The sequence below is a fragment of the Vicugna pacos genome, chromosome 5 (genome assembly GCF_048564905.1).
Source record: "Vicugna pacos chromosome 5, VicPac4, whole genome shotgun sequence".
Classification (NCBI taxonomy): domain Eukaryota; kingdom Metazoa; phylum Chordata; class Mammalia; order Artiodactyla; family Camelidae; genus Vicugna; species Vicugna pacos.
The window spans coordinates 79,664,926-79,678,582 of NC_132991.1; the positions used below are offsets into that span (position 1 = coordinate 79,664,926).

The window sequence follows — 13,657 nt, forward strand, 5'->3', positions numbered from 1 at the left end:
AACCCATGAAATTCAGTGACCAAAGACAAAAGATAAACAAAAACCATATAATAATAAAGTCTGCCTAATCCCACTTGGAGCCTAAATTTTATTAAATAAGCAGTTCATTCATTTTATCACCACCTCATCCCTATGTGCTGATTTTTGAGAACACCTTGGGGCGGCGTGGGGAGGGGGATGGCAATAGCTAGCTTTGATAGAAATGCTATGGAGTTCCCATCCATATGACTTATATCTTCTAGGTGGTAACACTGAAAGACCAAAAAGATTTACAATAGGACAACTTCCATCATAAACAGTCTTAAGTTCCATACCTAGATGTCAGTGTGTGATGAGTAATTAATGCTGAGTTAAAAGAAAATATTTTGGACTTCCAAGGTAGTATCAAGACACTAGCCCTAAGCAACGATTAAAAAAAAATAAAAAATTGTAAACCAATTAACTGATGGGAACATTTTATCCTTAAAGGAAAAAGAAAGAGTTCAAGTGATTTTTAGCCTATGACTTCAGATCCAGCAAAGTTTCTTACTTGTGCATATAAAAGAAGATGTAACCACTCCGATCCCGATCACTTTGCACGGAAGCCTCTTGGATTTTAGATACCTCTAGGTCATTATAAGTAAACCAAGCCTGCTTCTTAATGTCGTACACATCACTAATGTAATGACCTGAAATAAATAAAATCTTAAAATGAAGGCTTTTTAAAAAACATTATTGGATTTTTCTCAGGTACAGGAAGTTTCAGAATGAGATACACCCATGCCATTTTACATTACTCAAGGTTTTAAAACCCATTTAAAAAATTACAGAAATTTAGGGGCAAGGGTATAGCTCAGTGGCAGCATGTTCTTAGCATGCATGAGATTCTGGGTACCACCATTAAAAAAAACTTAATTCCTTCCCTCACCTTGAAAAAAAATTAGCAAAAAAAAAAAAAAAAACCCCAAACAAAACAAAACCCAACAAAAAACAAACAAAAAACCCCTAGAAATTTAAGGGAGGGATATACTATACTGGGACAACCTTTCTGATAAATATATTATTTTGTTTAGGGGATTTTGAGTCATTTATGAATAGAAAAATCAAAACACCCATTAACACAATTCACATTTAGTTTGTACAAAGAAAAGATTTCAAAGTTTTTCTTGATGCGTTCAACTTATACCTCACAAAGCTAGGCTCAGAGCAACCCAACAAGGAGTAAACACTGGCTACTCCATTTACAAAATGCTGAAAACCTGATGTCCATTTACCTGAAGAAGAAGTACTACCAATGTGACTGACAACACTGATGAGCCGATAGGAATGAGGAAGATTTCCTATCTGGAAAATAAAAGTGGACATGAATTTTAACTCTTCATTTGAATAAAAGCAAACACTAAATTTAAATTTATTATTAAAATTGACATGGCTAAGTTTCAGTGTGTGTGTAGTCAGACTCAATAAAAACCCGAGTGGTTGGTATTGTTCACATCTTTTGACCTGAGTTCTACTCCTAACTAAGAATTCAAGAATTTCCTAAGAAAATAATTCAAAAGAAGGTTATATATGCATAAAATTATTCACTGTAGTATTTTCTATAATAATGAAAAGCTGGAACAAAAGGCCCAATAATAGTTAAATGGTTACTAATATATCAACTGAATACATTATTCAGTTATTAAAAAATGTGTGGGTCAGCAACATGTTAATTTGTTTTTCAAAACCACATGAACATATGTAACTACAGCTCTACAAAAATAGGTATGTTAACAGTTAAGTACTGGAAAACAATGAAAAAAAATGAAGAGTTGCTGTGTTGCTGTAGGGATTATGGGTGAACTTTTACATTTTAAATATTTTTAAAAATGCTATTAAAATACTGTTAATAGAAGAATAAAACAAAAGTGAAAAGTGATACTCATACACTGCAGGGAGCACTAAAAGATACAATTTTGGAAGAAATATAGCTACAGGTAAGTGTGAAACCATTAAAATGTTCAGAAACTTTGATGTAGTAACTTATTTCTCGGGCTTTACTTAAAGAAGAAAATCCTAAATATAGAAAACATGTATACAATCACACAAGAGTTCCTCGATATATAATTTATTATTTTATTTTATTTATTTTATTATTGAAGCAAAGTTGATTTACAGTGTTTCAGGTGTATAGCAAAGTGATTCAGTTATACATATATACATTTATATTTTTTTCAGGTTATTTTCCATTATAGGTTATTACAAGATATTGAATATAGTTCCCTGTGCTATACAGTATTTCCTTGCTGCGATATATTATTTATTATAATGAAAAAAGAGAAGTTAACTTAAATGCTCAATGTTATTTAAAAATATAATAAAATAAACAGTGTGCTCATTGGTGGAATATAGTATAGCCATTAAAAATAAAATGCTTATAGTCTTTTAACAAGCAAGATAAAAACTACTTAATCTATGATTTTGTAAAAGCATACCTGGGGTACTTTGAGGGTAGGGATGACAAAAGAATATATCAAAATGCTAATAGCAGTTGTGTTAGAACAGTGGAATACTGGGTAATTAAAATAACAAAAAAATTGGAAAATGGGAAAAGCAATTATTTAGGGGGAAAAACGGTAAAGAAGGATTCCAAGTGCTCTAGCTAATGTCACTAATTCAACAGTTTTTACTGAGTAACAGTCAACCAGTTTTGGTATTTAACCATAAAGATAATATAGGTTTTCACAGAACTAAAGGTGATTTAATATACATACGACTTTGAGAGCTATTAGTCAGTTATTATCTAACATGCATGCACATAAGGTGATCACAACATATTTGGCTTTATTTCATTTTATTTTGAATCTGTGTGTAAGAAATAAGATGCAAAGGCCAAGAGAAAGTGAAGACCATTTGATAGTTGCCAAAGGGGCAGAAATTAACCTGCAATGGACACTGGCACTGTGGCCTTTGAAGATAAGGGGCAGGAGGAGTAATACTGACAATCTGACCAGTTCTACGAAGGGAATAAAACATCACCCACCTCAGCATTTCTTTTAAGTTCCTCAGCTTCAGCTTCTGTATACTCCATATCTAAAACATCCTCATTTCCAGAGTCCTCATCAGAGCCCAATGAATCCAGAAAAGAGTTGTTAAACTCTGAAGAACATAAAGACAAAGTTTTGTAAAAGTTCTTGGAGCAGACACAGAGAAATATCTGGGGAAGATTAAAAAAACAGCTTGAGGGAGGAAGGGTATAGTTCAGTGGTAGAGTGCATGCCTAGCACTCAAGAACTCCTGGGTTCAATCCTCAGTACCTCCATTAAAAAATAAATGAACCAAATTACCCACCCCCCCAACAAAATTCAAAAAATAAATTAAAAACAACAACAACAACAAAAAAGCAGCTTGAGGTACACATTTTATCATCCTAAGAAAACGTGAAACATATCATTATTAGAGTTTCAATTCACCCAGCCCACTCTGGGGAATAACAATTCAGACACTAGGTATCTGTAAAAGAAATGTTGCTTTTTGTTTTATATGTATTTATATGAAAGGAGACAATACTCTCATAAGAAAGGAATAAAACTGAAAAAGAATAAAAATTTTACATATAATCCAATTTTGCTAAATAACACATTATATAAACTATGTTACATTTGAAGTACTTGGTGCATATTGTAGGTACCACCAGTAAACATAAATTATCTCACAGAAAAGAGACCATTAAAAAGTCAGTATCCTTTCATTTTCTTCAATATTAAGTCATTTTTTGAAATTTAACAAAAATAATAGAAATACAATCTTTAACTCTTAAGTTTAACCTAAAATACACTTAACAAATAATCCAAGATCCATTTTTCTCTTTAATAATGTGTTTTCACTGGAAGAAGAATCCATCTCTACAACTGGCTTTAAATAAAGAATCCCAGAGCATTTGTACATAAATGGTTTTTGCTTTATAGAGTTGTTTAAAAGACATGAACACTTAAGATTGGGAAGAACAGGAAGAGACTGTAGCATCAAAATTTTGGAAGCTCGAGCGTAGATGGGTGATTGAGTTAGCAGACCTAAGAAAGCCAAAGTCAAAACCTAAGCCAGTAATGGAAAAGTTGAGAACCAATCCAATTTGTATCACAGTCTTCAAAAAACATACAACTTGGAAGTACCAGATATCTTTCAAACTGGAGGAAAAGGAGGGGATAAAAATTAGGATTAGGTGAAAACTAAGTTACAGATTCCTAGATCCACTTTCCACTACTTCATACTGCTGGGCAATGACAGAAGTCTAGAGCCTTATTCTCTGGAGAGTTAGTAAAACAGTCTCTGGATTGGGGGGATGCCATGCATGGGAGAGTACCATACTGAAAACAGGGGAGTAGGCGACAGTTTGCATATTGAAAGATGAGTATAACTCCCACCCTGACTCCCAGCCCTATTCGCACACTTGGCTCCCAAAACTCTGGCAGCCACATCCTTTACTTTTAGGCAAGGCAAGAGACCAGAAAACTTTCTTTAGGAATATTAGCCCCAGGGAAAGGCCTAAAATATTAAGATCATCCCCCAAACAGTCCCAACCTGTAAAACTCAAAGCTGACAAGCTCTAGCTATTCATGTACTCAGAGCTTCCTATCATCTTTTTTAGTTCCCTACTCTTAATCATGAGCTGACAGCCAAGGATTACTGGATAACTGAGGAAATCCTTTAATAAGGAGTATAAAGACTATAATAAACACACAGGACAGAGCAATCTGGAGGAAACAGAATCTATTCAGGCAGAAGAAAACTTCAAATAAACAAACAAATGAACTATATTTAATATTCTCCGACAGTTGAGATGGTATTGCTTCCATGAACCACCCCCATCACAAAATCTTATAAAAAGGAAACATTCACAAAACCATTTCTTGAAAATTAGAAATATGATAGAAATAAAACACTCAAAAAAGGTTTGGAGTTAGAGATAAGGTTGGAGAAACTTCCCAAACAGTAGAGTAAAATAAAAAAAATTGGAGAAAAGAGATGAGAAAATTAAGAGGACCAGACTAGGATGTCTAGATAATAGGAGTTTCAAAAAGAGCAATCAGTGAAAATTTCTTAGAATTGAAGGACACAAGTTTCTGGATTAAAATGATCCACTAAATGCCCAGCAAAAATGGATGAAACAGACCCACATCAAGGCACATCACTATAAAACTTCATCACAATAGAAACAGAGAAGATCCTACAAGCTTTCAGAAGAATAGAGGTCACATCAGGATAAAGAACAACTTTAGACTTCTCATACAGCAACCCAGCAAACAAGACTTTTGTCATTGTCCAGCAGCATGAAGTTGGGGAGAAACAATGTTTTCACAATGATTGTAAACCCAGAATCTATATGTAGCCAAATTATCAAATACCAGGGCAGAATAAAACTTGTAAGGTCTCCCAAAAATATAAGTCACATCTCTTTTTCAAGAAAACTACTGGGAATGTTCTCCATCAAAGCGTTAAGTAGACAAAGAGAGAGAGAGAGGAAATGGGAGATTCAAACAAAAGAGAGAATCAGAGAGAGATTCTCTGGAGAATGGTTAGGGAGATCTCAGGATATCTGTGCATGGATGCAGGGGCAACCAGTCCAGATTGTAGCAATTATGACTTGAGAAAGCCATCATCGCCATCATTGTACCATCTTTTAAACCTGAGGACGGAATCCTTAGGAGAGCCTAGCTTGAATTCTTATTTGTCTCAACCATTTGCCAGTGAAATTCTTGCTCTTTCCACCACGTCTTTGGTGTCTAGATCAGTCTAGAACACTCATTTTATACCAAACTGTTCTGCTTTAACCTATTTCTGAGGGCCAGAGAAAGACCACAGTGATCTTAGAAAATACAGAATTAGTCCACTTCGCATGACTGCCTGTCCTGGTGGACTTCTAGCACCTGGTCCATATATTAGTTCTGCTAAATGCCATGATTATGGTGAACCTTATGCTTCTGAATACTCATTCATGACTTTGCCCACTGACTTTCCCAGAGTGAGTGTTATAAATTCACAGGGAAACTGAAGCCACATTATCTTCTCCTAGGAGTTTAACAGTGGCAGTACTCCTTTTTCATACAGATGGATTACAGACACACTATTCTTGCTATTTAATTTTCAAAATTAAAAAAAAATAGTTTATGGATATGAATATAGATGGAAAAATTATTTTTTAAAAAAGGCAAGCTAATGATGAACACAAATGTTAGATAGGTGGTCTCTTCTGCGAGGGAGGGAAAAGGAGGGGTATACAGGTTAACTTTTAAGGTTCTATTTCTTTACCTGGGAAGTGTTCAAATTTGTTATTGTCATTAAAAATAACTAACACATTTTATACGTTCTTCTATGTGATACATCTCACTGTATTAAAAAGTTAATTAAAATAATCTCCATACCTTGAAGACTTAACTCTGTAGCTCTTTTGAGGTCATCATCTTCTTTCTGTTCCCAAGCCTCCTAAAAGAGATAAGAACAAACTAAACCATTTAAAGAGGTATTGATTAAACTTATTTAATGAGGATAAAATCAGCTGCTCTGAAAGTATTTGCTAATAATGTTTTCTGTAACTTTATGGATGTTTGGAATATGACCTTTTGAGGAATGAGGAGTTCTTTACTCTTTCCAACACTTTCCTCCTAAAACACAAACTTGGGGCTTAAATGCTCTCTCTTTTATAGTTAGTGACTTTTGGCTTGCCAACCAAAAGCCACTGAATGTGACATTATGATGCAATTCCTTTTCTTCTTACATGTATGAAATATTTGGAACATAGCAGATAGTTCAAACAGCTCTCTTTCCTTTCCCTTGAATTACAAGATTTGCCAAGTTTCTTGGAATAAATACTCCCACCATGGCCAATTTTTAGCTACCTAAGTGACTCTGAATGCAGAGTTGGGAAGAGGTATGTATAGTGGGCTCTCCTAAGCTGACAGGGAGCTGGCTCTAGGACATCACTGACCCTATGACAGCAAGATCAACATTTCTACAACATATTCATAGATTTCTATTTTTATTCTTGCTAAAGAAACCAAGACATTAGAAACTTGGCAAATACTAACTGAATGCTGTTGACTGTTACTTTTTGAATATAGCTGAGGTTTTCTTAGAGAAAATAATACCTCTGAAAATGTTTCAATTAACTGACTAATTAATTACAAAAAGGACTAGGAAAATGCTGACTATAAAAAAATTTCCCTCTCATCTTCAGAGAAAAGATAGTTTACAAAGGATGCAAAATCAAGAAAAAATAATTTAAGCAGAATTGTTTTATACTTTTCTCAATTCTAGACTTGTTTTTAAAGTTACTAAAATATATAAGCAGAGCTTAGAATGAATTATTCTGCATTATAGTCCTGAGAGCAATAATACTGTGTTCAAGGAAGTAACAGAGGTATTCTCTAAAAGGAAATATGATTACTTAAATTTATGCAAGTATATAAAGTCTATGCTGAAACCAGGGGGTAAAGAACTCTCTTTTAGTAATTAATAGAATGATGCGGGTATACCAAATTAAAGAAACTTCACCTTATAATCCTATTCTCATACTGGAGAAAAACAGGATAGTTTTAACTGGGTCAGCTGACAATAAAAAGAGTATGTCTTTTGTCTATGAAAAGCATGGTTGCTGGATTTTTTTCTTTTTCTGTGCTATAAGGAACTGTTGTTAAAAATCAAACTGTGGTCTTCTCTACTAAAAGTAGGTTTTCTTAAACAAATGATTACTGTAATATTATTTGTAAAGTAGTTTGACATATACATGACGAGGCAGCTAGAGAGGTACTTTTAATAAATAAAAGAATACAGAACAGCTAGTTCTAAAATGGTTTTAAAGCAGCAATTCTCAACCTTGGCTGCACATTAGAATCACTGCAGTAAGTTTTCAAAATTCTTATTAAAAAAAAAAAAGAATAAAAGAAATCTAGATGTGCAGACCACACCCCAGATCAATTATGTCAGAATTTCTGAGGGGCAGAATAATCCAGGCATCAGTATTTTTTTAAAAGCTCCCCAGATAATATTAATGTGCCATTAAAATTGAAACCTAATATTCTAGTGACATTAGATTTCTTAGTATGATTATTTGCAAACATTAAAACTGAGCATTCATTCTAGGGAGTCTTGGTAAATTTTTGAGGGGAAGGGTTGGGGAGAGGTAATTAGGTTTTTATTTATTTATTTTAATAGAGGTACTGGATATTGAAGTAAATTTTTATTACTAACATGACTGAGATTGCTGAGGATCAGACAACCATGAAAACATCACCTTTTAGACAGATATCATAGGTGACTGCAACAATGCAAATCAACAAGTTTTGGCAAAAATGAGTATAGAGAACTAAAAATTGAAGAATAGATTACTACACAAAGAAAAGAATAGATAAATGCCAGTCTACCATTAAAATCTAAAATTTTAGATAATACTCAGATAACATTCCTGAGAATTTTATGTTTAAATAATTCACAGGCAAGGATTCATACTGTAAGAAAATGACCAAACAAATACTTTGCCTTAAAATACTGATGATAAAATCATAATAGTATACTGGCTGTTTCAACAGCCTGCAAAATAAAGTTGGACTAGGGATGATCTCTAATAACCTATCCTGCTTTAGCGGGCAATAAATTACAGTAATAGGAGGTAACCAACAAAACATTTTGTTGCATTTGGATTTTTTAAAAAAGAAAAACGATCAATGTTTCTGTTTCAAACCCAAGGCAGAAGCCCCAAACAAGTTTTTGTTTGTTTGTTTTAGTGGGTCAATGATTTACTTTATGTAAATCATTGGGAACAATGCCTGATTCATAGTAAGTGCTTAACAAATGATTATTATTACTGTTCTATAGGAAAGATTGGTATGGAGAAAGTGGCAATATAAATATCTCTTACTTGCTCCTGAAGGCTCTGAGCCAATGCCTGCTGAAGCTCTTGTTCCTCCCTTTCACGCTCCATATCATACTGCTGGAGCCAATCAACCTCTCCTTGAGAAACTTCCGGAGTTTTATTTTCTTTATTCTCATCACAATCTTTAGTTATCTCCGTAAAACTGGCAGGATCTGAGGAAGCAGAACATAACATAACTGGGAAATCCTCTCTAATAAACTGAAATCTCTGGACTAGAGTGACATCTACTGTTCGGAGAGTAATGTATTGTAATCTCAGACATAACGTGTTTGGGATGTACAATCTCATTTTACTATTTCTAGATCAGGGTTCTCAATCTCAGCACTACTGACATTTTGGGTGGGACAATTTTTTGGTTTTGTGGGGAGAGGAGCTGTACATTGCATACTGTTTAGCAACATTTCTGGCCTCTACCTACCAGATGCCAGTAGCAACCTGCCCTCCCCAGGTGTGACAACCAAAAGTGACATTGTCAAATGTCCCCTGGGGGACAAAACTGCCCTTGGTTGAGAACCACTAATCTACAGCAATGATTCTGAAGTTTAACCGATCATCAGAAGCACTATGGTTAAGGATGGAGAAGAATAAATAGCCATATTCACAGGTCATGTCACATGACCAAGTACTAGGAATAAAGTATTGTTTAGCATAAATGAAGTAAAAATTAGGCTAGAATTATTAATTATTGAGATTTTCCCATTTATTACATTGTATGTCAAGTGAAGTGTGTTTTCATATTAATAATCAAATGAGTCTTATACATATTCTAAGTCAAAAGAGTTACATAAAATATGTAATAAACACCTCATGTACCATACAAGCATATGACAACACATGTTTAAAACATTCATCCAGGGAGATAAGAAAAAGATTAAACTTTCTTTTTTTTTTTTGTTTTGGGGGGTGTATAATTAGGTTTATTTATTTTTTTAATTGACATACTAGGGATTGAACCCTGGACCTTGTGCATGCTATGCATGCACTTCTACCACTGAGCTATAATCTCCCCACCTAACCTTTCATTTCCTTTTGTTCATTCTCAATCTCTAGATTATAGCTAGCTGGAATAAGCAGTAGGGGCATAATTTTGTTCTGGTTATTTAAATATCATTATACTTTTTAATTCAGGGAGAAGAGGAAGGACCCTCCCTCCCTCTCACTTACCAAAGCAAAAATTTTCATCTTAGCAAATAAAGAAAGTTCTCATAAAAAAAATTTAACTGGTCATCAAGAATTACCTTTACAGAGTCATTCCATAAGGACTGTTTTAAAATGAGTATATGCTCTTTACCTGCTCTAATACTGCATTTTAACCATGTAAACGACACACACTTTTCTATAGCACAGACGACTCTGAAGCTTACAGTATCTTGGTTTTAGATTCTAAATTAGCAACTAGCCATTATTCTTTAATTGAATTGCCAAGAGAATATTTACCATTAAAACTAATTCTGAATATTCATCAAAAGAGGGAAAAAAACTCAGGCTATCTTAAGTGCAAAAAGCAGTATGATCCTAGTTTAAAAAAAAATTACATTCCGCCATTCTAGGAGAAATAGTCATTTCCATAGCCTGAAACAGGCAGCTCTGAAGCCTATTTGACCCTGCCTGTCCCTTTGGCCTTAGCTTACGGGGCCAGGAATGGATACTTGAGTCAACCATCAGATCACTTCTGTAAATTTGGAACTGAGACATTCAAAGTTAGCTGGTGCTGAGCACTGCAAGTGAAAGAAAAATTCGGAAGTTGAAGCTACTATTTCAGGGCAAAAGGTGAGTTTTTATTACTTTTATTATCAAAACATACTCATAAAAAAAGGTAACAGAGGTATAGTTCTTCTTTTATGTTTATTTTATTTATTTGTTTTCTGGGGGGAGGTAATTAGGTTTACTTATTTATTTATTTATTTATTTAAATGGAGGTACTAGAGATTGAACCCAGGACCTCATGCATGCTAGGCATGCACTCTAGCCTCCCCTCTATGTATAGTTCTTCTTAACTAATAATTTTTAGCACTCAGTGTACCAATGTACCGCACACAATCCTAGAATTACACTAACAATTAATCGATGTGATATAAAACAGATGCAAGAAAGTTTACTTTGAGATGCTAAAAATCAATATACATCTGTCTTCACCGTAAATTTATCAGATGGATACAAAAAATACTTAAGATCTACAGGAACAAATATGACCATAAAATAAAAACACACTTTTAAGGACCTTGCACAATCAGAGGGGAACCACTGTTAAAACTCAACACTGTTATACTAAATATATCATATGCTTCTTCCCCTACCCCAAACGAAAGCTGCTCCTTTTCTACATTCTATATTTCAGTCAATGGGATCACTGTTCACAGTTTTTTTTTAAAGACAGAAACCTGGGCATCATTTTGACTTCTTTTCATTTACCTCCTCATATCAGATGAATTATTATTTCCTAACTATCTCTTGAATCCATCCATTGTTTTGGTTTTCAATGCCAAACCCTTGGTTTAGGGCAACATCAACTTCTGGTCTGGACTATTACAATAACTTACTAAGAGGTCTCACAGGATACTTTGGTTCTTCTTTAATTTATGCACTACACTGCAGCTGGAATGAATTTTTTCAAATATAAATCTTTATCAAATACTTTTTTGTTTAAAATTATTCAATAACTTCCTAATGCTTTTGAAATAAAAGTTCAAACTCCTAAACATGGCTTTAGGTCATGTAAAAACTGGAGACTGAATAACACTCTAGTCTCATCTTTTGCTTTTCCATCTCAATACTATGTCCCAACCATGTAGATCATTCTGAACTTTTTCAGGTCTGCTAACATGCCATGGACTTTCTCAAGTCTGGGCCTTTGCACACACTCTTCCCTTCCTCTGGCTAACAGTGAAACCTTACTTAGCTGTCTTCCTTCCCCTCCTCAGTTGAGTCATGACAGTCAGTCTGATGGGCCCTGAATATTTATTGAGAATCCACTATGTGCCAGGTATTGCTGTAGAAACTGGGGATATAGTGATAATTAAGGTAAGATGGCCCTTGACTTCAAGGAGCTTAAGTGCAAAGGCTCTGAGATGAGAATAAGCTTAGTATATTTGAGGGACACACAGAGAAAGCTAGTATGGCTAAAACAGTAGAGTGAAAGAGAGGGAGAGTGAAGATAGGCCATGGTGAGAAGTTTCGATTAAGTATAATGGGAAGTCACAGTAAGTTTAAAGCAGAAGAGTGACACTGTGATTTATGCTTCAGAAAGATTACATTGGCTGCCTTGTTCATGAAAGAAGGTCCTTAACACCAGGGCAAGAGTGAAGGGAGAAATATTACAAATCAGTTGTAGTGGCACAGGTGAGATGGAAGACGAAAGCTGTAGCTATGAAGATGTTCATAAATGACTGGATTCAGGATATGTTTTGGAGGTGCAGCAAACTAGACTTAGTGATGGACTGACTGAATGTGAAGTGTAAAGTAAAACAAAAATATCAAGGGAGTTTTTTTTTTTTTTGGCTTGAGCAACTAGATGGATGATGGTACCATTTGCTGTATGGTGCAGGCCCAGCCAACATCCCATGGAGCAGAAAAACTATCAGCTAAGACAGTCAATCCATAGAATTATGAGATATTAAAATTATTGTTATTTTAAGGTACTAATTTTGGGGTAACTGCTGCACAAATACACATACACACGGGGAGTGGAAGGGAGAGAAAGCAAATGTGACCAAATGTTGATTAATGAATATATGTGAAGTTTGTTTACTGTTTTATTCTTCAACTCATCTTTGGATTTGAAATTTTCAAAATAAAAAAGTTATTGAAGGTTTGATCATATCTGATCATTCCTTAGAATGATTAACTTTTAAAGTATGATAATGAGATTGAGGAGATATATATATATATATTTTTTTTTTTTTGAAGAGTTCTTATCTTTCAGTGATACTGAAATCCTTACTGATGAAATGATCTAATACCTGGGATTCACTTCTAAACAACCCAGGGGACAGGATGGAGAAGGAGGCTGGGATATAGATGAAACAAGATTGGCTTACTGTCAATAATGGGTACAAGGGGGAAGGTTCATTATACTCATTTCTCTACTTTTATTTTTGCTCAATATTTTCTATAAGTTAAAAAAAATTGCAGAATAAGCAATGTTTTTAGATTTCAGTTACAGTAAGAAGGTCAATGGAATGATTAGTTTAAAGAAACAGGAAATATAATAATGGCCTGCATCCAAGTGAGGAAGATGGCAACTAAAAATTAAAGGATCTTATATAAAGATATAAAAACCTTATTCATAAGTTTGTTCTTCCTAAAGCTGCTAGAGTTATTAATATTTTGATAATCTATGATTATTAATGATCTGATAACCTTAGTGTTCTCCTCCATTGGCATAGATAATCTAGAACTAATTGTACAAAGACTAACTTCCTTTATTGAGTTTAGGGAGATGTAGAACTGACCAAAGAACTGAAAGGAAGAGCTGAAAGCAGGAAATTAATCGGCATGGGACAAAAGCACTAACATTAACCAATGACATCTAAGGGCAGTGATTATAAGTTTAGTAAGAGAAAGGGACTTCATAAGGATACTTGCATCAAGAAGAAAAAAACAGAAACACCTATATACAAAAGTCATTAGCTTTTGTTACAAATTAAATTGAGAATATATTAATTCTTACATCACTTGCACATAAAATAATTCAAGGATACAGAAAATTATTTTGTGATATACTAGTATTCTCTTCATCTCCAAAATCCTAGGCTTGATAAACTGAAACAC

At 34.1% G+C, this 13,657-nt stretch overlaps 1 protein-coding gene across 6 annotated transcripts in view; it reads right to left on the reverse strand.

Moving 5' to 3' along the window:
- Positions 1-13,657, reverse strand: part of USP37 (ubiquitin specific peptidase 37) — a 77,110-nt gene that overhangs the window by 4,603 nt on the left and 58,850 nt on the right. For all 6 annotated transcript variants that reach the window (XM_006207260.4, XM_031678009.2, XM_031678008.2 and 3 more), the window contains 5 exons: positions 8,873-9,039; positions 6,381-6,441; positions 3,002-3,117; positions 1,254-1,323; positions 530-668 (listed from right to left, as the gene is read on the reverse strand). In XM_006207260.4, coding sequence (XP_006207322.1) covers positions 530-668; positions 1,254-1,323; positions 3,002-3,117; positions 6,381-6,441; positions 8,873-9,039 — 553 coding nt within the window. The remainder of the gene's footprint in view (positions 1-529; positions 669-1,253; positions 1,324-3,001; positions 3,118-6,380; positions 6,442-8,872; positions 9,040-13,657) is intronic.